At 35.4% G+C, this 26,693-nt stretch overlaps 1 protein-coding gene across 2 annotated transcripts; it reads right to left on the minus strand.

The window, feature by feature from the left end:
• Nucleotides 1-6,005: 6,005 nt before the first annotated feature.
• Nucleotides 6,006-26,225, minus strand: Smp_125070.1 (cysteine synthase, putative; the record flags this gene model as incomplete). 2 transcript variants are annotated; one of them, XM_018790597.1, is made up of 13 exons in its annotated part: nt 6,006-6,217; nt 7,874-7,952; nt 9,901-10,009; nt 12,983-13,129; nt 13,921-13,998; nt 15,275-15,386; nt 18,916-19,117; nt 20,535-20,849; nt 22,148-22,227; nt 23,972-24,106; nt 24,156-24,262; nt 24,317-24,415; nt 26,196-26,225. In XM_018790597.1, 12 exons carry the CDS (start codon nt 24,409-24,411, stop codon nt 6,162-6,164), a joined length of 1,515 nt encoding a protein of 504 aa, XP_018646113.1. The 2 variants fall into 2 exon arrangements, with proteins under 2 accessions (XP_018646113.1, XP_018646114.1); XM_018790596.1 differs by lacking the exon at nt 26,196-26,225 and adding an exon at nt 26,083-26,114 and having other exon boundaries at nt 6,162-6,217.
• Nucleotides 26,226-26,693: the final 468 nt, after the last annotated feature.

The following is a 26,693-nucleotide window of genomic DNA, read 5'->3' on the forward strand; positions in this document are numbered from 1 at the left end:
CGAGATTTTGAATTCTTCGTGGTGCAAGTTTTCTGAAATCACATATCCCATCCAAACTGGCTTGTTGGAGACTGTGTGGGTTTAATATCAGATTTCGGTGCCGCAGAGTAGGGGTCACACTAGTCGAGCTGGCCCTATTGTCAGTCGTCTGTGCGCTTTTCGATTACGAAACATCGCCTAAGTAGGAGTTGGTCTAACCGTTGTCGATCAGTTAGGTCTCCTCGTTTTAAAATCGATAGCTTAAGCGATTCGTAAGGTTCGGAAACATCACTAGTAAACATACTAGGTGTTACGTACCTGTTAAACTCGCGCGGTAACGCCTTAACTACCGCGAGGAAACGTGTGCGCGAGTCCGTGATTCCGTGCATGCAAAAATCGGCTTCTGCATAGCAGAACCAGGACTCGATATTGTCGGGCCAAAATGGCGTTAACTGAATCGAAATAGGGGGAATAGACTTTAACTTAAAAACCTTGGGTGAGTGTTCCGTCATATTAATATAGATAACGAAAAATGTCTAATTAAAATATATCCGAGAAAAAAAATTCGCGAAAAAAGTATATCACAATATATAAAATTCAAATAAAGAATAACAATGAATAATAATATTCCAAAATGGAACAGACTCACAGTATATTGACTTGGTGTACCAGATCACGTCGGTCTCACCAATGATGATGCAACGGATGTTCTAGTTTTACAACTAGTTACCAGTAGCACCTTCTAAATTTGATCGTTCCCAGTCAGATAGAAATCAGAAGTCAGACGAGAAGAGGCAGGAAAGATATATTTGATTCGTTACCAATATATCGAGGACCTTTTCTATGAGCTGGCTAATGAAACGTAGGAGCTGTGTCCCACGTCGTGTTGAAACGTGATCTGGTACGGATGCATGACCGAAAGCCTTCAGCTAAACAAGTCCACTTAAACAACGTGGTCAGCATCCAATGTCGAACACTTAATGAGCTATTGATTTTGGGGAATTATTTACAGCTACAGGAGTTTACTTTCACTTTTCTTCTGTGACCTACCAGAAAATCCTATAGCCACTGCAGGAGAGGTCCGGCAATGCCAAATTTTTCCAGTTTCAAGAGAAGTCTATTTGTTGGTACCTTATCAAATGTTTTACTAAGGTCTGCGTGAAGAAATTCTATTGATTTTCCACTGTTAAAAGACTTTTTCCATTGCTCCCTATGAAGCGGTTTATTGAGAAAGATAAGCTTATTTTGAAACAATATTATTCAGTGTTTAACAAGTTGTTGGTTTTCATGAATGTCATGATGTTTTTTTAGACTACTATTTCCGATATTTTAACTACGACACTGGTGAGGCTGACAGGTCTCTAGTTCGATAAAAGTTATCTTGGTCCTGTTTTGCGTACTGGAGTGACGACTGCATCCTTCTAGTACGTAGGTAACACACCTTGGCCAAGTGACATATTGAGTATCACAGTTACTTAGGCTGCAATATATTGAGCAATTTGTCTCAGGATTTTAGGGCGTAGTCCATCCGGTCCTGGTGAACTTTCAGTGTTTAAAGTACTAAAAGCCTTGAATACGTCGTCTCGATCAAAGTTCGCAGTGGGCAAACAGTTTGTTGACTTTGTATTTTGGTCTAGTCCTTCGTCAAGAAGAAGCTTCTGAGTAAAAACTGCCTTGAAACATTTAGCCAAGGCTTCTGCTTTTGCCTGACCACCCTCTATCATTATATACATATATATATATATATAGTAAAAATCGAATGTCGTGGCCTATCTGAGGATAGCCGTGTTTCTTCTTCATCTTTGAGACGATTCAGGGTATATATGGTTGAGTTACCTGATTTTATAACTGCCTGAAATGAGTCCATGTCTCTTCTACTGATGCTCCTGAGTCAATTATCCAGTTTTCAGACGATGCTGCAGAGTTTATCGCCTCCATATCTGCTGCATATAAAAGTCACACTTTTCAGTTTCTACTGAATGTCCACTTTATATATTCCCTTTATTATGTTATCGTCTTAATAAACTGCTGCTCCTGGAATACCCTGTAACATGATATCCATAATTTTCTGGAAAATAGACGGGGCCGTCTTTACCCCAAAAGGTAATCGGTTGTAGGGTCGGTGAAATGTCCCTGAATATCGAACAGATCATCGATCCCTGTCAAGGTCAAGAATAGTCAACGCGCACCAGTCTAATATACGCCATGGACTGGCCCACGCGGCAGTGGTTGTACTTTCGCTTCTGTACTTTCGTGGTTGTACCTTAACTAATATATTCTTGTAGTAACGTCCTTTGTGTTGTACAGTCTCCATAGCATCCATGGCCCCTTGTTACGTCGATGGGGCAAATCCACGTAAGGTGCTGGTCACGAGGTGTGACTTCAGCGTTAGTTGGTTCGTCACCATTCTCGTCTAACTCTAGTAGGCCCCCAATCATTTCGACATAGAACATCAACGTTGATGTTCTACACGGTTATATCAGAACAGACCCTTATGCATGTTGATCGTTAGGATATCTTTACTTTCATCAGATACAGGATTTTTAAATATGTGTCTGATAAATCCGATTTCTCAAAATACCTGCGACCGTAGGGGCAAAGGATACTGGTGAGACTTCAGAGCTCCACTTAGACCAGTAGAGTAATCTGGACTCAAGCAAAAGCTCCCATTAAACTTCCTCACCACGACTATTGGTTTAGCCTCATCGGAAAAGTTTACAGGTTCAATAACACCCATTTTCTGAAGTCGTCCTAATTCCTGTTCAACTCCCGGAAGAGCAGCCTAATGCACATGTCTCATAGGCTTAAAAATGGGAATAGATCCAGGTTTGAGGTTTAGTACTGCCGTGGATATGATACATTCTCCCATTTTTTCTGTAAATACGTGGTGGTTTGCTTAAGCATAGCATTTTTCTGGTCTCACTCTGAGGGGTCATCAGTTCCCATTCGGCTGCAGATGTTGTTAATCGAATACTCTGCTGGTTTAAGTGTCTCTATGAGATCAAACTCCAACATGGGAAGAGCTGAGTTCTTTGTAAGGTATACTGTTGCATTCGTTGTCACATTACCTTGAGAAACAGTACAGGATACTTCTGCAATAGCATTTAACTTTCTATCAGACACACTGTGTGCTAATTGTGTTATTGGATGAACTGCGGGTCTCCTAGTATTAATCTAAGTTTCTAGGCTGATCAGACGCTGCATCACGTTAAAAACGAGTACTATGGGTACTAATATCCAAAGTTACACACTTCTTTTGGCGGTAAATTCGTGTTCCTTTATGACACACCAAAACTTTGTGAGTTATCGCACCATATCTGTATTTCTTGAGATATGTTCTCGAAGAATGACTTCGGTTGGATTTTTTCTGCAGCTTGTCTCTTTATGGCTTTTCCGATGATTGTGCAACAATGTTCTTCGTATGGGCAGAACCTCTCGTAGTGCCAACCTCCACAGGACCAGCATGGTGACAAGGGCTAATAGTATGTGAGCGATATTTTTCGTGGGTCGGAATCTTTCTTCTCGCTCACAGTATGAACGTATGGCGGTCGGGTATTATTTTCAATCAAGTTTTACATTCACCAGTCTCTGACATTCCGTGGTTACTTCCTGCAGCGTTACGTTCGAGCGTTGTTCAGTTTTACTCACAATTCCGGTTTTAATCTCACCATCTTCACGGGATTGGAGACTGTATACAAAATGGAGACACTTTAACTGATCTGTCATTGCTGATGGTTTAAACTGCTTATATTCACGATTTACTAAACCTGAATGTTTCACACAGTCATCATCACCAACTTTTGTTACCTTGAGGCACTGATAACAGGTATAGAACAAAAAGGTCACTGTTCAGCAAAGATTTGCGACAAGATATCAATTGTTGCACCAACAGAAAAATCTCTGGGGTTCTCTGGAAGGATGGAATTACCGTAACGTTCATGTTTAACCATGCCAAGTTTTCTTAGGAGTATTCTGACTTCGATGGCGTCATCACATCTTTTGAGGTCGACCTGGAGCAGATCTTCATATTTATTGAACTGGGGTTCGAAAGTAATACTAGCTAAACCATCAAAATTAAATTCTTGGATAGATTTAATGATGGAACAGGTATGTGAATTACATGAATCATCAGTATGTCCTTTGTGACCAAGATTTGTTTGTTGCGTTAGGATCTCCAGGATGCACACTTAGAACTGTTCATACCGTTCTTCCTGACTTTCAAGCATAGATTCTGCTTGCTCAAGATTATTTGGCATTGTTATTGGTACACCCCGTCGCCAGTGTTATGTTCCAAACTTGATTAACGCATAATACGGTGTAAAGCTAGGACACTCAAACCTATAGAACCACATGGTCGCAAATCAGAAGACAGAAAAAGACTGGAGAAGTGCTTGTTGGGTAAGGGTCAAAATGTACAGAAAATCACGCGTATTTATAGATATGAAAGTTTGTTATATGAACAGTATAACTCAAGCAATCTTCAAAGAGCTGAGGTGTTAGTATGGCTCGTTGGCAAACTCAAGGAAGCCTCAAGAAACCCAGAAAGAGCCGAAGACATCCCGTCCAATCACCTTTAAAGGAACATTCTAGAATGTCGACGTGTAGCTTGCCTATTGGATGAATAAGAAGGACCCCCTGTGTGCCTATTGGCTGTCCGAAATGATGATTTACTTTCAGCCAAAAACTATAAATACATGAGACTTTTGTACTATATGTTACACTGTTTGGGAATAACATTCCTACTTACTAGTCTTCTGTCTTCTTTCTGTGCATACAATTACTCTTTTCATCAAGATTGATTTATATTGGAAGAGATATTCACATTCACATTATTCAATGGAATATTTAACGAAATATCCAGGGTAGAAATGAATGAAAGTGAGTACAAATTTCATCACTGATGCTCTCCCAGACGTCTATTTTTTTAAAATCTATCCATCAGCTCAGCTGTATAATCACTAATCTAAGTAGTTTACCATTTTCTGCGTACTCAATTTATAATTATTTGTTCATGTGTCCCATTGTTGCTAATTTAATATCAATAAACTGATGTTAGTGATAATCAATTGGGTGGGTGTTGTTCCTTTACAGAAGGATTTATAAACAAATCTCAGAACAAAATGATGATGACGACAGAATTACATAAATACATGAAAGATAATTCCTCAATATACCACAATTTTCATATTCATCGTAACAACTTGTTATATACTGGTGAAGACATAAGTACGGGTAACTCCCAGGACCTATTAATGGACTATTATTCTATATATATTCTCATGGTTTAACTACTGAGTAACTAGATTGTGTATATCTATATTCATCTTCTTACAAGCTTGATTTTGACCCATGAATTATTACTGTACGATTTACTGTTCCCAAATTATGTTCGGTTTATTGATTATTGTATCCCACGTTCACAGCCACATTTGGCTTGATCTTGTACAAATATTATTTTCTATTTTATGGTGTGATGCGGTCTGTCTGTCTAATAGACCGAGTATGCTTGAAATAAATGATTCGCATAGCAGAAGCTGCAGTTGGTGTTCTGAACTCAATTGGAAGGGCTAGGCGGACAAGGGACTAATAAGGACGCTAGACTATTCATACTGGTCGAACGTCATTGATTTGTCAGTCTTAAAATTGGATAAGTCGTACTTCGATTGGTGAATAAATCACGTGATAAGAAGCCGGACATAAAATCATAACGAATTGGATACTCAGTATTAGAACATTTGGTACCTTTTATAAACTTCGGTTTTGTAATGAGAAGACCAAGTTGATTGAAACAATTTTCATTTCCTAAATAAATAACACTTTTTAAATTAAATCCATCATCTTAATATGTTTTTTTTTAATATCAAACAATCACTTTCGAATATTGATTTGTCCATGTTACAGTTCAACCTAATAATAAGCGGTTAAAACAGGAGAACCATTTGTATATATATAGATATATGTGCGTACATTCCCTGCTTGTTCAATATTTAAACATTGATCTAACCACAAATAAAAAAATGCTGTTTAACTACAATAGTTTATTTGATGTTATCAAGAAAACATAATTTTTTATCTCTAAGCTATTTATTTCTAAAAAAGAAATGCTGAGTGAAAAGAAGTTCGAAAATAAACAGATCGATTTCATATTTCCTAGTTGTGTTTTTTCTTCATGAACAAACTCGTTACTGTTTAAATAAAGACCAATGGAGAAAATCGTCACGACATACTAAATAAGGGTCTAGGTTTCAAGAGAGAAAATAAACGGAAATCATTAGATAATTGCTTATAAAACAAATAAATTTGAAGCAGTCAATAACAGGAGTGTTTGGCAATTAATAACCCACTATTAATGAACCCATATCAGATACGATGTTATGAAGTAAGAACTTTGCAATTATTATTATAGAGCAGAAATATTTTTTTCATGCAATGAATCAAAAATTGTTGATTATACTACAACTAAAGAGTACTTTTGAGTTTACTGAGATGTACCTTATGTAGTCAAAAATGATACTAAGATAATTAGGGCCAGTTGTCTATTAAACGAAACATTAGGTACTTAATTCAACCATGTATTGTCCAACACTTTGTAGATGACTCAGTGATATACACGTTACGTTAGTTTTGATAAATGTTAAACACTGACTCGTATGCTGTACATTGAAGTCGATTGGAGAGGAGGTTTCACATCGTATTTAGCTGATGAGTCAGTATGGCGCTTCTGGAACATTATGATTTAATATTTTTAAACATCATCAGTATAGGGTTGTGAAGATTGCTGAGTTTAAATTGAGATCGTGAACCAATCAATATCAGACCACTATTGGAAACCTTGAAGCACTGGGAAGCCATTTCGTCCTGGTATGGGACTCCCCGTCAGTGTACATCCATGACCCCCCCACACACACGGGACTCGAACCCAGGATCTTCGGTTTCGCGCGCAAATGATTAGTATTTAAACCACTGAGCCAGTATCCAATGCTGTTAGTGTCTGGCTTTAACCAATACACGATATTACGCGATCATTTTTCATTATTCTCAGTGGGTAACTGCCTCACATCCGACACAGTTAAACTCCACTGTCCATGGCTTCCCACTGGTACTTTGAGAATCACCTGTCGAAGCTGGTCACTAGTGAGCACATGATAATTATCAGTATATGGTTCTGGAGATTGTTGAATATTAATTCAATATATCCCGATTTATGTATGCGGAGCACTGAACTTTCTTCACACAATTGGTTAGAAACAAAATATGAGCAAAATTTGTCAACAATTAAATACTTTGATAGAATTTGGTGGCCGAGATCTGACACCTTTTGTATCGTATGGTGATTGTTATTGAAATATACATATCGTCATTCCTCGTACAAAATTATCAACTTAAATCGCGTTATTAAATAACGGAATTTAATAAGTCAAATACGAGAGTGGATTTCGACTATGTATATTTTGTATAGTCGTTGATCGGAGCAGATAATCAGAGATGTGACGAAGATAGAGAAGCAAAATGACGTGTTATGGAGAAGGCGTGTGAGCCAACTGCATTCAGCCAAGCGTTGACCGATATTTATAGTCAGATATGTGATGGATAGGGTAAGAAGTGCACACACATACGCTCATATAAAAACAGTCGAGGTTGATAAGCGAATAACTGACAAGGTCAAAATGTGAATCAAGAAGAATGAATAGATTGGTTTATCCGGAAGCTAAAATAAGCTATGTGGACTTAAAATTTCAACCGACACTAGGAGAAACAATGTCAAAATTTCAACACTCATTTAGCTGCAGGTAAACGAAATGGAAAGGAAGACTGAGATGCGATTAACAGACAAAATTAAAATCATACTCTGAAAACAAAATCATACATAATCAATGGAAAGGTTTCACCTTACTTTCGTTATTCCACAGAACAACATATGACTCAACGGTGAGTACGCGAGAAACACGATCAAGGCCATGTATTTCTTCAACCTGAATTATTAATTTCGAAATAAATAAGTTTGTCGGATGACATAATGTTTTATTGGAAATAAGTAATTTAACAGTGTTGACCCAGACATATAGGGTTTTAAGGTCATTTTGTAAAGAAGGAAATGATAATACAAATTGTTGGTTTCTTGAAAACGTAGTTAAATCTAACCGCATTGGTGATTATTAGCATAGGGAATCTGTGAAGATTGTAAAATTTTCATACTTTAAATTATATACTGATCTTAGCTAGACCACCACTAAAAACCTGGAAGCATTGAGTAGCCGTTTCGTCTCAGTGTGAGACTCTTGCATTAGTGAGGAGGATTAATATACAACTGGAGTTCTAGTGAGAAGCTATAACCTGTGGAGTTGAATCCATGCCAGATGAAAGACAGTTATCCAACCCAGGCAATGGATGAGAGTTGCCAAAGATCGTAAACTGATTAAAGCTAGACATTAACACTGTTGGATGCCGGTTCAGTGGTATAGATGTTAAGTGTTCACATGTGAAACGAAAGATCCTGGGTTTGCTTTGTGGCTGCGGCGTCGTGAATGAGCACTGTTGGGGAGTTCCATACTCGAACGATATGGGAATTCAGTGTTTCTAAGCTTTCAATGGTGATCAAGCTAAGATCATTTCTTGATTGTAAAGTGATCCTTAAAAAGCGAAATTTTAATTAGCAAGTATTATGTTTGTACATTTTGATTATCATCCATGTAAGAGCGATTGAGAGATATCTTCAATAGGAAAACGGATCTACGCAACTCCATAGACTAGATAACTTATTCAAGCTTACACAAATTTTATTATTTATTTAAACACATGAATATTGGTACAAAGGGGCACCAGGTAGATATGTGCCACACAAATCTCATTCGATTTGTGTGAGGGCTGTGATACTACCCGGGGGCCACACCCCGAGCCTTCGACCTAAGGATCTGATCCACAAGGCAGTGGAACATCGTGAGGAGATGCAATCCCATAGTAGCCGGTGACCAACGATTGATTCGTATGCCATTTGTTCCATCAGGATAATGGAGCCCATGTGCACCATTGGTTTAGAATCAGGGTTTTCCAACTCCCCTAGATGGATTTTCCGTGTCCGCCAACCCGGTTAAAGCGCCAGACATTCGCTTTTGTCCTCTCAATTTCGTAAATATCCCCCGTCACGAGAAGGCAGTGAGTAGGACTTCCCTGGCCGAGGCTATATACGTGGAGAGAGAGCGGACTCTCCCCACTCTCGGCTGTACCAGGGCATTTGGGGGCATACACAAAGCAAGACTTAATCATAAATACAATAATGCGCATGTATTTGAACAAAACATACGTAACTATTTATGTCATATCACAGTATATTTAAAACATAAAATATGTCCTGAAACATATATAATGGTTTGGAAAACATGAAAATCGATTCGACAAACTAAACACTATAGATATCGATAAATGACCTAACGGTTTTTTAGAAACATCTTTCAAGTATATTGTTTTCTTATTTTTAAGTATTTTTTTTTTCTTTATACTAATAATCTTTTGAACATACAAACTATATTTGGAATATATTGACAATTAGTCTAGATGTGTAGATACAAGGATATAACCACTTAAGTGTTCATATGAACCCGGTCTGTCAGTCAACAACATTATTTCAGTATCTCAACAGCAGCGCGTTGTATCGACTTTTAAATCGTAACTGTATAGTATTCAAGTTTCAAGCCATTCTCTATTCTATGTACTGGTTTTTTAGAACCTAGATGATAATTCTATCTGTAAGTAGTTGTTCACATGAGTTATTCTATGGGACATATTGTGATTTATGCACTGCATGTAATATCGTTTCACGTAAATTCGTCAGAGAAACTCAATATGTGCGGAAACACACGTGATACTGATTAAATGAATATAGATTGAAAGCTTGATAACACAGAACGTACTTTAGAAACTTACTTGTCGATAATTCCTATTCATCGCTTTGACAACAAGATCAGTTGGTTTAACAGATCCGTTGAATAGTAGTCTTAGCACACTTGAATCAAATACACCAAGAACGCTAATTCTACAGAGAAAAAACAGAGAATCAACTATCATTTCTTGAGTACATGACATCTAAGTCACAATCTACGTGTCTACAACATGATTAACAATAAGTTAAGCACAAACGGTTTATTTTTGTGACATGAAAAACATACTGCGTTAAAGTAATATCCCTGCTAACGACATTGCGCGATCGGCTTGCATTGTCTTCGATGGGTAACTGCCTCACAACCGACACGGATTACCTCCACTAGTAACAGCTTCTCAAGACTAGGGAGTGCTGTTCTAGGACGAAACAGCCATAAAGTCCTTCCAGGTTTTCAATAGTTGCCCAATTTCGATCAGTTGATGATTTCAATGAAATTCAATAGTCTCCACAGCCCCAAACTGAAAATACCCTAGTTAACTAAACTTATACAGTGTTTACTAAAGCAGATGAGTTAACATCATAGAATCAGTTTTTCTATAAACGGATAATACATTACTAAAACAAGTAAACTTATAAAAATTTCTTATAGGTTACGTATTGTTATTTTCTAAACAAAAGTGATTATAACTTCGGGTTCAATAATTTGAAGACTAAAATCAATTTATTTTGAGGATTGAATATCGAAAGCAATCAACTGTACAGTGTTCAATAAAACTCCATACTTTCAATACTCTTAAAATTAAAGCATTGTTAGTGCCAACAGCGTTTTATGGAAGAGGACAAACCAGATTCCAGCTGAAGAAGAAATTAAGAAAAGACGTTGGAAGTGGATAGGACATACATTAAGGAAATCACCAATGTGCATTACAAGGCAAGCCCTAACTTGGAATCCGGAAGGGAGGCGGAAAAAGAGGAAGGCCAAAGAACACATTACGCCGGGAAATAGAAACAGATATTAAAAGGATGAATAACAACTGGAAAGAACTGGAAAGGATTGCCCAGGACAGAGCTGGATGGAGAATGCTGGTGTGCGGCCTATGCTGCTCCACTAGGGGTAACAGGTGTAAGTAAGTAAGCAAGTGTTAAGAAGCCTTAGTTTCCCTCAGAAACTGGAACTTCTCTCTATCAGCTCTAGAGTTAATGAGACTCATGTTAATCTATTCCTTCAACGTAAGATGGTTTAAAAACGCTGACAAATCAAAGTGAGTGTAGTGAACAAGAACACAGTTGGGGACAAACGAATGTATTAAAGCAAAACAAATTACTGACTACCTCACTAAATTATGATAACCATACAGTAAACAGTTAATTTGCAAAAAAACAATCAATTGTTTCAATCTTCACTGTTCCTTCTGCAAATATCAGTCCGTCTTCTCTGATTATTATTGTTCATGCCTTTTCGTACCGATTGTGCCTCATTCCTATTCTTTCCTTATCGATATTCTACCAAAATACATTCTATGTCTGACCATCATCATACACTACTTATATGGATATAAGTAAACCACACTACATGAGTACCACTTGAGTATAATGAAGCATTTACCGTATGGTTCTCAGATTTTACTAAGAGATTCTGTAATTTCATACTAATATACGTTTGCTTGCCCTCCCCCCCCCTTACACTTATTCCAACGAATTAACTAAATTTCTTATTCGAATTGATTGTTTTCTCGTCATTTTCATTCCTTTATTTTAAATGCATCTTGTATTATAGTAATTTACATTTAATACTTTAATGTCTATCAAAATAACATTAGATTTATTCATTGTTTACATCTTTGCATAAAATGAACTTCTTTAAATTATAGATCTGTTAATGATATACTGGAAAAGAAAAAAATGAGGTCAAAAAATAGAAAGATAGGAATAACACCGAGTTCAGTATTTAGAAGAACATAGAGAATGAATGGGATTGCCGTACTAGGACTGATTACACATCATGTTATCCAACATTTGACAAACCGTAACCAGGTAGACAGAACATAAAGATATAGTTTAGACAAGCGATTGATGACTTTCACTAACCTGCATCATGCTTTGATCTGGTCTACCACAGCTTTTCCGCAGCCTATACTAATATTAGCTATCATGGAACAGTAATGGTAGGCAGAGATTAAACATGAGTAATATATGTCTTAACCACCTTGGTTGATACTCTTTCCCTACACGACGCTCTTCCGATCTTTTTAATATGGTTCCTTACGCTTTACTTCACTAGTAGTCAACCACTCTTACAACCACATATAATCATTCCTTTGAATCTCATGAAGGAACGCTGAATACTGTGTTAAAAGTAATCATGTAAATGACCAATTTGTAGATTACAGATATAATAGCAACTCTATGGTACTCCTTTGTTCCTATTCTTTCACTTATCCCGCTTAATATTCTGAATGCTAGCAATCTAGACCTTATAATCCGGTACTCAATCGTTGTATAGATGACAAAAAAAACCTATTTCTGAAAATCCTAAATATTATTTAGGAGGTGTAGAAAATTTTCACATTCAATCCAAGTTAATTAAACATGATACACTGGCCAGTACAAACTAATAAGTATTAAAAATAACTTTGTTCTCATAATCAGTAGGGGGTTTCGTGGAGATTTTAGTAATTTTATGTAGTTGAGATCATGAATCAATTGAAGCTAGACCACCATAGAAAACCTGGAAGCACTGGACGGCCGTTTCGTCCTCTTGTGGGATTCCTCAGTAGTGAGCATCCATGGTCTCGCCTCGCGGGATTCGAACCCAGGACCTATCAGGTTGAGGTTAGACATTAACACCGTTTGATACCGACTGAGTGGTCTATCGGTTAAGTGCTCTGGCGCGGGACTGGTGGGTCCTGGGTTCGAATCCCGCGGGGCGAGACCGTGGATGCTCACTGCTGAGGAGTCTCACAACAGGACGAAACTGCCGTCCAGTGCTCCCAGGTTTTCCATGATTTTCTAGCTTCAATTTGTTCTCATACTTGGAACTTGTTTTAAATGAAGAAATGAACGGAATAAATGAATTATTTTGAAGATATTTGTATTAAAATACAGAACTAGAAGTAAATTGCTTACTTTGTCCCATTATTTTTTATCACCAACAATCCCCTTACATTCTCCGATCTCATTAAATTCGTAGCATCTTTTATTGTATGTTCTCCAGTTATTCTAACTGTTTTTGGTAGACCAACAATTAATTCATCTAATGTAGCACTAATCCAACTTAACAAAAAGATATGTAATAATAGGATACAATGTAAACAGTCAAATTGATTAAATCAAAAATATTTTAGAGAAAAAATCCTTTTACATACATTCACATTATGTGTACTCATTGTAAAACATGATATAAACTGTGTTATGATTTCTCTTATTACGACCCAGTTATTCCTATTGCTTAGTATTCTTGGACACCAATTCACTCGACAAGTCCCCAAGGCAGAAAACGGTTGAACAGAAACGAAATTATATTCCAAATTACAAAGGTAGATGGAAGTAAGAAGCACAATAGGAAGAACGTTAGTACATTTATAGTTTTTATACGAGAAGATCCTAGAGTCTTCTCCAAGCATCCACTAGCGCTGATTTGATAAGAAATAGCCAATCAGCGTACTCCAACACAATCGTGAACGGAACTTGCTTTAATCCAATCTATATTACGCTAACACCTCCCCTTTGAGCAGATTCGTAGGACCTGGTGATAGTGTCCAACTGCGACATCGTCACTGGCCTGTGCTACCGAACGTGCTTTAATGCTATCGGAATTCCGCCAACAAACTGAGAGATTTCATACAGGTGATGTTTTAAATCCGAGAAATTTTCCAAACATTACTTATTGAAAATCGGATACAAGCCTAATAAGCTGATTAGGAAAAGGGGTTCAGTATTGAAAATGTAAAACTTTTTTGACCATAAGTTCTACATGATTGAACACTACGGCAAATTGTTTATTCTAAAATTAACCAAATGTGTTCAATATTCTTTCTTTTAATTCCTCATAACTATATGCTTACTTATTTCGAAATGTATCACCTAAAGGAAAGTCCATATATCCTCGACTAAACATCCAATCATTTGATAAGAATTTAGACCTACGCGAAAAAAAATTAGAATAAAAACAGGATTTTCTTTTAAATAGTAAATAAATAAGAAACATTATGAATGCATAATTGAAAAGGTTCAAGTTATCCAAATTAAGATTATTAAAAGATTCAACCATTTCCTTAGTTTATATATCAACTTCGTGGATTGGTTGAAGTTGGACATTAACACCATCGGATGCCTGCCGGCTCAGTGGTCGAGTGGTTAAGCGCTCGCGCGCGAGACTGGTAGGTCCAGGGTTCAAATCTCGTGAGGCGGGATCGTGGATGCGCACTGTTGAAGAGTCCCGCAACGGGACGAAACGGCCATCCCATGCTTCCAAGTTTTCCATGGTGGTCTAGCTTCGATTAACTCATGATTTCAACTATGAAAATACAATAATTATCAGTTAATGTTCAAAACGTCTAATTGTAAGTTGCTAAATATTAGTAATTACATTTTATACAAATAAATTACACGTTCCTGTCAATAAAGCTTCATTCTCTGTTTAATTTACACGTCCATTCATAAAACTAACAATATTAAAAGGCAGAATATGCATTTCAAGTATTATATCCTTATTTCACTAAGGAAGTATAATGATAATCATTTTCAAACAATAACACCAATGAACCGTTTCTTTTTTCTAGAGTATTCGTATTTCTTAGTTCAGGCGCACAAAGAAAATACGTTGACAGTCTCAGAATTCACCAGAAGATAGGATGTCCAATGGAGAAAGTTAGAAAAATATCTACAAATTACTGTGGACATATATCCTATGTTAGTGGACTTCCATTATAGTCCCACCCAGAGATATTATTGACGCCCGAATAAAATGTATGGAATTATAACCTGCCTAAATATTTACCTAGAGAGTATGTCAAGCACGAGCTGCTTTTGAATGAAATTACAACCTTTTAGCCGTATTATGCCTATATATCATAAGGAGAAAATAAACATTCAGTAAAGAATAAAGGTGATTAGGAGAGAACTAATGAAATGAATGTTCACAGTAATTTTTAACATCCCTGAAATACCAAATACGAAGAATAATACTGTCCTATCCTCGCTTTCACGAACTAAATACTACGATTTATAAAATAAAGCTTCATTCAGTCTAACAAATAGCCCTCATATATCTAGTATAATTTCAATAATTATAGTTAAACCCTATAACTTATGGATGAATCTCGTTATGAACATTTTGAGAACCATAAGACATTCATATTTTACAATTTATACAAAATTGATCAGAGTTTATTAAACGAGCTTTAAAGCTTATCTTACATGTAATTGCGTACATTATCGGGTAGAATAACCACGACTCGACTGTTTTTTCCTAAACCCAATTGTTTGATAGTTCTGATAGCACCAGCCACAGCAGCACCAGAACTGCCACCTTTGTTAAAAAAAAATTAATGAAATTAAAGAAATTCGATAAAACATTTCGTAATAATAAGTACATCTTGGTTTATGACTAAACAGTAATGGATGTCATGTTTGTCTAGAACCTAGTACTGGATGAATTCTACTGATCAAGCTGCAGTGTGGTCAACAATTCAGATAATTAGATATTAACTTGAACTTTATGTTTTGATTCTAAGAAGTTAAAGGTATTGCCTCATGATGCAGTTTAGTTATTTCCATAATGTATTTCCTATCAACTTCTCAACCGCTTAATTTCACATTCTGCTGGAGGTTGTTTTGTTCTCTCCCATAGTAGGCTGTTGCAGATTGTATTTGGCCAGTGGACACTGAGTATCTTGCGTTGACAATTGTTTGGAAATACTTGTACTTTCCCGATTATGGTTGTGGTAGTTCTCTAAGTTTCAGCTCCGTACAGTAGAACTAACTGTCTTAACCTACGTATTGAAGATTCTGATTTTGATGTTGACTTGGAGACAGTTGTTTTGAGTTCCATGTGTTCTTCAAATGTAGGAATGCTGTCCTTGCTTTGCTAATCCTTGCCGTCACATCTGCGTTGCATCTTTCTTGTTCATCGATGATGCTGACCACGTAAGTGAAAGTTTTCACCTTATCCAGAGTTTCGCCATCCATTATGATTGGGTTGGTGCTCGTTGTGTTGTATTTCAGAGTTTCGCATTTTCCCTTTTGTGTGTTGAGGTCCAATGCTGAAGATGCTACTGCTACACCGGCCACTTCACTCAGTTTTGTTGAACTTGCTTGTAAGAGCCTAATGCATTAGTTAACTAAATAGTTTAGCATAAAAACATTTTACGTGACAGATAAAAAATATAAATATGAACTGTATTTGTTGAATACATTAACATTATTTAGACTTTGTTATATCATGTGCGTGCGCACGTGCCCTGTTAATATATGAACGTTATTAGACCGCCTATCAGAGAGGAGTGAATTATCGATCAGAGCAATGATACACAAAACCGTATGAGCAGCCTTGAGTACTTGTCAGTCCTACTATCTGCCTAGCCCAACCGGTTAAGTCCAGAACACCAATAACAGTCTCTGCAATATGAATTATTATTCTCAAACATACTGGGTTTATATACCAATCAAACTGACCACATTGTACCATAAAATAGGAAAACAACATTTATACAACATTTAGCTAAATGTGGCTGTGAATAGGGGGGAACAGTAATCAATAGACTGGGGGTAACTCAAGAATGGTAAATCGTATTATAATAGTTCATATGTCAAAATAAAGAGGGAAACGAATATGGATACTTTAGTTACTTAACAATTATACAATAGGAAATATACATGTCACCTTGGTCCATAAATAGTCCTCAAAGTTACCATTCATAATTCTCCACGGGATATAACACTTATCAAAGAAATATTCCGAACACATACTTGGAACGTAGATAGTTGTGATTGGTGGTCGAACTGTCCATGTATTACATTGAACTACAAGTATGGAAGTGAAGCATTGGTGCATCCCATAGAATAAAAAGCCGAAAACGCTTAATCGGTTAAATTTTAGCTTCCTTTTTTATACACTGGTTATTGACAAGATATTCATCGGGCTAAATATCTTTGAAAAGTAAATCTGCCAGAGACAATACTCAGAAAATAATCTTATTCATGTAAGAATAAACTCTCCTAGATTATGTAGTTTGCCTAGTCTTTGCCAACAACTTTTAATAATTGCTTGTATCTTTTCATTGTTGTTTAGGACTGCAATTGATCAGTCTCTTGTTGGCATACGTGCATCCTGTGCGGATGACCTCGGTATTGTCTTAAGTCACAAGCTTTGCTTAGTAATAATAATAATAATAGTTTTTGACTAATACGCGTCTAGTTAGTATGGTCATCGTTTATACTAATTAGCTGTTATAATTTGTTATTATTTATATAATCTATATGATTAGTTTATTACAACGATTCCACACTACTTCCGACTTGTTTATTTATGTTTCAATTATTTAACGACATAAAAACCTTATATGATATAACATGTTACCCTTTCTGGTCTTAGAACAATAATTAGGTATAAAACATATATCGGGTTTGTTATTGTTACACCATGTTATTTCTATAAATTACAATAAATCAAAGTGTTTACATTAAGTAACTATGAGATATACATAACCATAGTTGATATAGATACATGTAATGATGCCATAAATCTATTTATATCTAATTATTTATATGAAATGGAGTTTCATTATTAAACTCTAAATTCAAATACATCATCATTCAATTTAAGGTTAAAAAAACAAACTATTATTCATGGATTAGTCGTGGATTTCACTGATAGCCACTATACATGTTTGTTTATAATGTTTGTGAATTAAGGCTATATTGAGGCAATACGCACAGGGTGTACATATATCAATAAGAGACTGATCAATTGCAGTCCTAAACATCAATGGGAAGATTCAAATAAACAATATCAAGTGAATTTAAACTGTTAATCAGTTGTGAAGAAATTTTTATAGTTCACTTTTGTCTGAAGTTTATACTGATTATATTGTTTAGAAGGGCAATGGAAACTTGATTGATATACTACATACCTCACAGAACGTAACTTCATCGAAATCTAAATATTCTAAATAAGGATGCTGGAACGATAAGCTGAAATTTCAGTGGTTTTTTTGTTTATTAACAAGAGTGTTAGTAAGAAAACAATAAAAAAATCTTTGATTTCATCAAAGATAGAAGTACTGTATGCGACCTATTATCTTGAGTAATGAACTCTGTCAAAATTAAAACCCCAAGTAGCGATATACAAAACTGTACTGACAGACCATTAGAATTATTGCAGAAAGACATTGAATACAAAAAACTACGAATACTTGTTAATCAGATTTTCGAAACAAAATATTCTGAGTGTAAATTGTTACTATGTGAATAAGTGGTAACCGATTATAAAAAAGATTTGTTACAGTGCTATTCTTTCCAGTGACTCCCAGGTTATCATCGTTTACTCCTATTGACCTAATCAAAAGACATAACTTTTGCATACTTCCAAGACTAAAGATTATTCTGTTTATTTTCAGATAGTCTTATCAATGAGAAAGCTCCATATTTCACCCATATTCTGATTTAGAGTTTGCTTCGAAACCAACTTCTAACAAATTAGCTTCATATATTTAATAAAGAAATGATTCAGGCAAACTGATTTGTCTATTTTCAACTAATTAGGACTCAAGGATAATTTCAAAAGAAAGTGATATTATTCTATCAGTTAGCCTCGTACAATCTAGAATGTCTCGCATGAACACTCAAATTTTCATTTCATTACATTTATTCTAACTGTTCTCTTGAAGCATACGTTGCGTTCTGGTTTAATCTAATTCTCAGTTGTTGATGTAAATTGAAATGTATTAGTCAGAGAATTATCAAGAGGACAGAAGAACAGAAAAGTGTTTGAAATACGTCAAAACCGAAAAAAAGACATAATAAATTCATAAATGATCAAATGCAACCATCTAACATACCACATGGTAAACCTTCTTCATGTATGAGTCGCCTTGCCATTTCAAAAGATTCATGATCACTCGTTTTACACCATTTATCAATTCCATTTGTATCCAGGACAGTAGGGAAAAAATCATATCCAATACCTTCAACGTCGTATGGAGTTGTTTCTGGACACTCTGGATTGGCTAAAATTGAACCAATTGGATCCACTCCAACAATCTACAATATGTGATAAAGTTTAGGGTTTAAAAATTAGGCATCATATGAAAGATCAACAGTTCAATAACTTGAAATCTTAAAGAAACCAAAATAACTGGTATGGAATTACTAGTCAACATGAAATTAAGTCTGAAGATTCTTTATTTAGTTCTTAGTACACTTATGGATGGATACTGTTTTAGAAAATGAAATTAGGGTGAAATATATGTCTCGTGCTAGCAACTTTAAACGGTTTTCTAACTAATCACGGTTTATAATGTTCAAACTGAACTAATCTCTATCAACTGACTAACTAAGAGACTTTCGACTTCTTATATATAACAAAAATTGCATTCACACTATTCTTAGCTCTACCAACCCATCTGAAAATTCTAGATACGTCAGAAACTTACGATGTGATCATTTGTATAAGTGAGTATTTTTGCTGAAGTAATCACTCAGAGAGACGTTCTAGTAAATCTTGTTTGAACTTAACTTTTAAAAGGTTGTTGGAGTGTTTTTAAGTGTACAACTACAATATATGACTAAGTCTATTGGAAGACATTTGATCAACTACTGTCTAATAGAAAAAGAGAATTACTGTGATAGTGGTAAATTATTTTTTTAATGCGACTTAATAATCAAACTCTGATTAATATTGTACTATCTACTTCATTCATCGAATAACTTTGAATCCCAGTGATAATTACTACTCATTAGTCAGTATAATCCAACTACCCACTGTAATTAATAGATTCTCATGATATACTATTCTTCATAGTTGAAAGCATGAGTCAATTGAAGCTAGACTCATGTTTTCAACTATGAAACATACTAAATCTCCACAAAACCCCTTCTGATATATTATTCTATCAAAAATTCAACTAACTATCAAGACGTTGGGAGGTTAAAGGTAGTCAGTAATAAAGTCTGAACCGGCCTTTTGTGCTTATTGACCCTAATCAGCAGCAACATGCTTTTTAGTCTTGATTCTGTATATGGGATTTGAACAGGCGTCATTCAGCTACACACTTTAAGGCATAAACACAGAACAACTCTGATTATGAAAGACCTTCTGTAGAACGGTAGTATTAACACTAGTTGATCACCACCTATCTCTATTAACTGACTGACTTGTGATGTAGCCACTATTTTAAAGGACTTTATATCACTATCCTTCTTATTTTTGATAATACTTACTTGTAGGCAGTCTGCGTTAAGTTATAGGTCTAGATTCCGTCCTATATAGTGGCCTTTACGAAGGTAAATAGTGAATCTAGAAGGAGTGAATATCTTCTTAATAATTCAAACTCATGTTATATAATCTACAGTATTATCATTTTATAGTTTCATTGATTTGTGAAATCTCCAAATCAGTAAACCAAAGTGAATTTTGTGTATGAGATTGAGAACAGATAGATGCCTAAAATAAACTTACTAAACAATTAGGTATTTTCATTTTTATTTTCCTTGACAGTCCAGCTATCGTACCACCAGTTCCAACAGAAGCTACTAGCATATCTAATTTAATTTGTCCATTTTCTTCTGTACAATCACGAATAATTTCTTCAGCTGTTTCATCAAAATGAGCTATTGGATTATATGGATTGGTATATTGATTCATGATATGCGCAGATGGACCAATTTCATTTTTTAATTTTTCTGATACTAGAAACAATGAATCAGGATTGTCGAAATTCGCAGAAGCCGGGGTACGAACAATTTCAGCTCCAAGGCATCGTAAATACGATTCCTTTATAAGAATAGAACGGTAAAAACGGTATATTTCAATACTGATTAATTTAATCATAATAAAGAAAGAAATAGTTTGTTAGATGAGCATACAATCACTTTCAGTTAGTGTGCTGTACAATTATCAAACAACTTATAAGAATAATGGACACTTTTAAACGTGAAATAATTCGGTTTCATCAGATTTAAATATGAAGATTGAATATATAGAAATCTGAAAGTAATATATTTCACTAATTATCCTGGAATAGAGAAATGTTGATCACTATAGAGTTCCTCATGAATGCTTCAATGATTGATCACTAAGTTGTGACAAATCTTATATTTGCTCCATACCCTCGAACTGATCAAATCCTATCGGTCAAGTCGATATTCGGCATCTTGTCTAAGTGGCTTAATATAACATACTCTCTGTTTCCAGAAAAAATATCAGTAAGAACGAAACCTAGTCATAAGGTATACTAACAATCGTTTTAACATACCTGACATTTAAACACAATGCACTAGATTTCTAGTCACTTAGACTAGTGTCCAACTCTGTTCGGGACTCTGTAATAATACGTACTCACGTTATACACAAAAATAAACCTATAACTTTTGAGCAACTTTTCGATCATAAATTATTTAAGCTATTGAGATAGAATCAGTGTTTCACAAACTTAACTTCAATCTATTTGTGTAATAACATAGTCTTCAGATAAATAACATCGGTTAATTCCGACTAGACTGTATTCATTTATAATTTATTTATTTATCTAAACACATAAATATTGGTTCAAAGAGACACCAGATATATATGCGCCACACAAATCTCATTTGATTTGTGTGAAGGCTGTGATACTGACCAGGTGCCTAAACTGAAGCAGGTGGTTTTTTTAGGAAGCCACACCTGGAGCCTTTGACCTAAAGGTCTAACAAACAAGGCAGTGGAGATGCAGTCCCATGGTAGCCGGTGACCAACGATTGGTTTATACGCCATTTGTTCCCTCAGGATACTGGAGCCTATGTGCACCATACTGTATTCATCCTACTAGTTGTATGACTTTTCGAATTCTTTTGATATTTTTCATTAAACAGCTTGATATGGAAATTTCGGAAAGATTTTTCTCCTAATATGTACTAACACTTATTCATCACCAATCATATGAATAGGTGTACAATTGAGTTACAAATGTGAATACGTTGATTCATACTTTAAATGTAATTTTTTTTTCTCACAAAACCAGTCATTCTTGATTATGACAATGAAACAATTAAATAAGAATGCAAAATCATCAGAAGAAGACTAAGATAATTTACCTTTTCACTACTCATTTTGTCTGACATTACAATTATACATCGGTAACCTTTAAGAGCAGCAGTAAGCGCCAATCCAATACCTATTTAAAAGTAATAACAAATAGTTAAACATGTATATTCACTAATAACTACTCTAATATTTGATATTGATAATAAGTATGGAGGGTAGATTTGATTATGAATATTTTCTATGAAATGATAGTTGATTGTATTTGTAATGATAAGTCTGATTATGGAAGCAGGTACCATTGTAAAACAAGACAATGAGCAAGGGGATTGTACATTTGTTGTAAAAAGTTACAAAGTATTTACATAATACATATACACAGCCTTCAATCGTCCATTTACAACTCTTGGTGTGTTCTGGTATCTGACCTGTATTTTCGTCTAGTCTCCACATGTTCTGCTAATACCGCGCTTTTGTTAGATGAACGCAAACAATTTCGGAATTATTTTTTTCATGTCACCAAACAATATTCACACAAAGCTAAACTTAAATATTTGGAAACATTGAAACCAGTAGAAATAAATGAAGAGTTTCCTTAAAATCCGAAAAAACATGTATTTGGTCACTCTTCTATCTTCCTCTCATAAATCTTAATGCAAGCTTTATCATTGGGCCCCAAATAGTGTCAGTCAGTCAGCTACAACGTTGGACCAGGCACATATATGCATCGGTCCAAGTTGCCATACCTCGTTAGCACAACAAGATAAAACCGGATTCATAGAAGTAGTTAATTTAGTGGTGGTAATATATAAAAGACCGTTGCCGCTACCTTGACGTGGTGGTCGGGCTTGCCTATCGTCATGAACCAGTCGAGCTATACTGGCTGGAACAATCGTTCCTCAAGATCCTACCATGCCACACAGGTCGGTTGAAGAGCGGTATGACTAAAAACAACAAACCCAAGGGCCGAAGTCGTACTGCTGATTGTACAGGGGTGTGACAGCAGTAAGGCGTTTCTCCAGACAACCAGCATAACAGCGATGCTGCCTTCCCACAAGGAGGGGTGGGGTTAGAAAAGGTCGACCGTAAAAATACACACCTCGCCTTATCCCACGAATATCCGTGGGCAGCCGGGAAGTGATAACTGTCCGCATACCTCTAACAGCACTCAAGACCCCAAATAGTGTACTAACTATTTATCACTTGATCAGAACAATTACATTATTTATTGAAAGTAGATTCCTTATCCAATATTTAAAGAACTGCGTTTTTGATTGGTCTTAAAAGCAAAGGAATCGACGGTAAACCAATTAAAGTTCAAGGTTAAAAAATTGATTCCCTCGTTCAATGCTCATCTCCGTTAACATGGGCTTTTTGATGGTCGCAGTCTTCTTCGAGCTCCTAATAGCATGAGTCTTTAAAACTTTCGTTTTGTGCTTATTTAAAAAAATGATGATAATAGATACATACATTATTTTTATATATACTTGAAATCATGAGTCAATTGAAGCTAGACCATCGTAGAAAACCTGGAAGCACTGGACGGCTGTTTTGTCATATTGTGGGACTCCTCAGTAGTGCGCATCCACGATACTTTCTCACGAGATTCGAACCCAGGACCTATCAGTTTCGCGCCAGAGCACTTGACCGATAGACCACTGAGCCGTCAGGCATCCAACGGTGTTAATGTCTAACTTCAACCAATCCACGGATTTGAACAACCATTTCACCAATGTCTTCAGTGAGTTGATATCTCACAACAGACCTGGTTGAACTCCACTGGTTACTGGTTACATACATTATTTAATAAAATTCTGAGTGTATGATTTCATATATGAATTTATGTATTAAGATAAACAATTAAAAAAAAGACATACCAGTATTTCCAGAGGTGGGTTCAATAATTGTATCACCAGGCTTCAGTTTACCTTCCAATTCAGCCTCTTCAATCATACGTTTTCCAATTCTATCTTTAACACTACCTCCAATATTAAGAAATTCACATTTTCCTACTAAAATGGTTTTGTTTTTTTTTCAAAATTTCTGTACTATTTGACTTACAAAGTTCACATTCTATATCTTCATGCTTTGCAATTCGATCAAGTTGAATTAAAGGTGTATTACCAATTAATTCTAATGACTTTTTTATAATTTTATTCCTCTTGGGACTAAATTGATTATTCGTCTTTAGAATTTTAACTGATTCTTTTATAAAAACCTACATTGGAATATGATGATGAGGACTTTCATTTATGGATTGGTCTAAAGAGAATGTACATTTGCTTGGTAAATCTGGCCTTTTCCAATCACTATTCATAATACTTTAAAAGAAAAAGAAAATCAATAATTATAATTAATAATTTATTAAATGAAATAATTAATTAATTAATTAACACCATTGGATGCCAGCTCAGTGGTCTATCGGTTAAGTGCTCGCGCATGAGACTGATAGGTCCTAGGTTCGAATCTCGCGAGATGGGTTCGTGGATATTATCGTTGATTAGTCATCTGACTCGAAACTTTAAAGGCTCCGCTATCTAACTTCTGGCAAGTCACATTTTACCACGAGACTGTTGTCTAGTGCTTACTGGTTGTCTAGCTGAAGTAAGTCCATAATTGTAGTTCCAAATATATGTTTAGTTCTGACAATAATATCATCTTAATAGTTGAGATCATGAATCAATCGAAGCTAGATCATCATGAAAAACCTGGAAGCACTAGACGGCCATTTCGTCCTATGGTGGAACTCCTTAGCAGTGCGGACTCAGTAGTCTACAGGTTAAGCGTTCGCGCGCGAAACTAATAGGTCCTGGGCTCGAATCTCTTGAGGCGGGATCGTGGATGCACACTGTTGAGGAGTCTCGACAGAGGACGAAACGGCCGTCCAGTGCTTCCAAGTTTTCCATGGTGGTCTAGCTTCAATTGACTCATGATCTCAACTATATAAAATTAATTGATCAATTAATTGAAAATGAAAAGAATCAAGTTGAATTAATATGGATAATTATATGTTAATTTCAATATGTTTTCATTGGATACCATATTTAACATTCCATATTACAAAATTAAAAATAATATAGAAATGACATTTTTTTAAAAAAAGTAATTTTGTATCATACCAATCAGTTTAATTAAAAACAATGGAAAACCTGACATATAAATGCTATGGTCAATGTTGTCATATATTGGCACAACAAGATGAAATTATCAAGACAAATATCACAGTAACAAAAGCAGCTACCATAACTAGTAATGGTAGCAGGAATTTCTAGATATAAATAATATGCTTCGAAAAGAATCAATCCACTGTATAAAAGTACATGATAATATTAAAACTCAAGATTTAGGAGAAGAAATGGAGAGAATTTATTAGATCATTTGCGATCACTTCTGAACCTTGTCATCCATCGTCTTCAACCATTGGTTACGATAAACCAGTCAATCTCAACTAAGTAATTTTCACCTACCAATACAGTTAAGTCCAACAGACCATAGCTTTTTAGATTGATGTTATATCGTGTTTAGACCATTTCTATATAGGAAAAGACTCTGGAAGTGTAGAACACATACATTGAAGAAATCACCAAACTGCATCACAAGGCAAACACTAACTTGGAATCCTTAAAGGAAACGTAAAAGATGAAGACCAAAGAACATATTGCGTCGAAAATTGGAAACAGATATCAAAAGAATGAATAGTAACTGGAAACAATTAGATGGAAGAGTAGTGGACAGACTTAGATAGAGAATGCTGGTTAAAGACGTATGCTCCTCCATGACGAGTGACCGGTGTCCGTCTGTCCGTCCATATATAGTAATAACAATAGTTTGAACTAGTGTAGTAAAATGTAAAGTGGCATAACAATCTCATATATTTATATATTCATTCAAATTCGATTTTTCTTTTATATATCAATCATTGTCACTCATTTCAATTCAATAATAGACAATTAATTTGTGCCTGAAGTATTGTCTACAATATAATTACGTAGATATGTTATTGAGTAAATCATCCTTCATGCACTTTTATACATATATATTGTTCAATAAATCCCATTTAAACTGAAAAAGATAAAGATAAAATGAACTTGTTTTTTGTACCTCTGTGATTTTGATAGAAAACTATATTTTGGACAGGATAATGCTATTTTTTGATAAATATAAGCACAGAGTTAGATTATATTTGATTGGTTAATTAACTTGTTCATTTGTCATGTGTGTGGGCGTAAATGATAACGATTGGTTGTTTGCTTAGTCAGATGTTTAGATAGTTTGACAGGAGTTAGTTGAATGATATATTCTCCTGTCCTTCTTATTATTATTATTGATTGTTGTTGGATTGTGTGGAGTTTTGGTGTGGAAATGTGCTTACGTTCTAATCAGGCTAATCATATGTTCTTGATCTGAGTTGTGTCGATGTCCTGTAGAATAGACATTAAAAAAGAATCTAGTGTAGATATTCTTCTAAAGTAAATTAACGCCCCGATCGTACAGACGAAGAAAAACCGACCGTTATAACAATCTGATACATTGATTGAAAACGATTGACCAATAAATTGTGGCTAAAATCAATTATATGGAAGCAACTTTCAAGTTTTC

The sequence above is a fragment of the Schistosoma mansoni genome (assembly GCF_000237925.1).
Source record: "Schistosoma mansoni, WGS project CABG00000000 data, supercontig 0049, strain Puerto Rico, whole genome shotgun sequence".
NCBI lineage: Eukaryota > Metazoa > Platyhelminthes > Trematoda > Strigeidida > Schistosomatidae > Schistosoma > Schistosoma mansoni.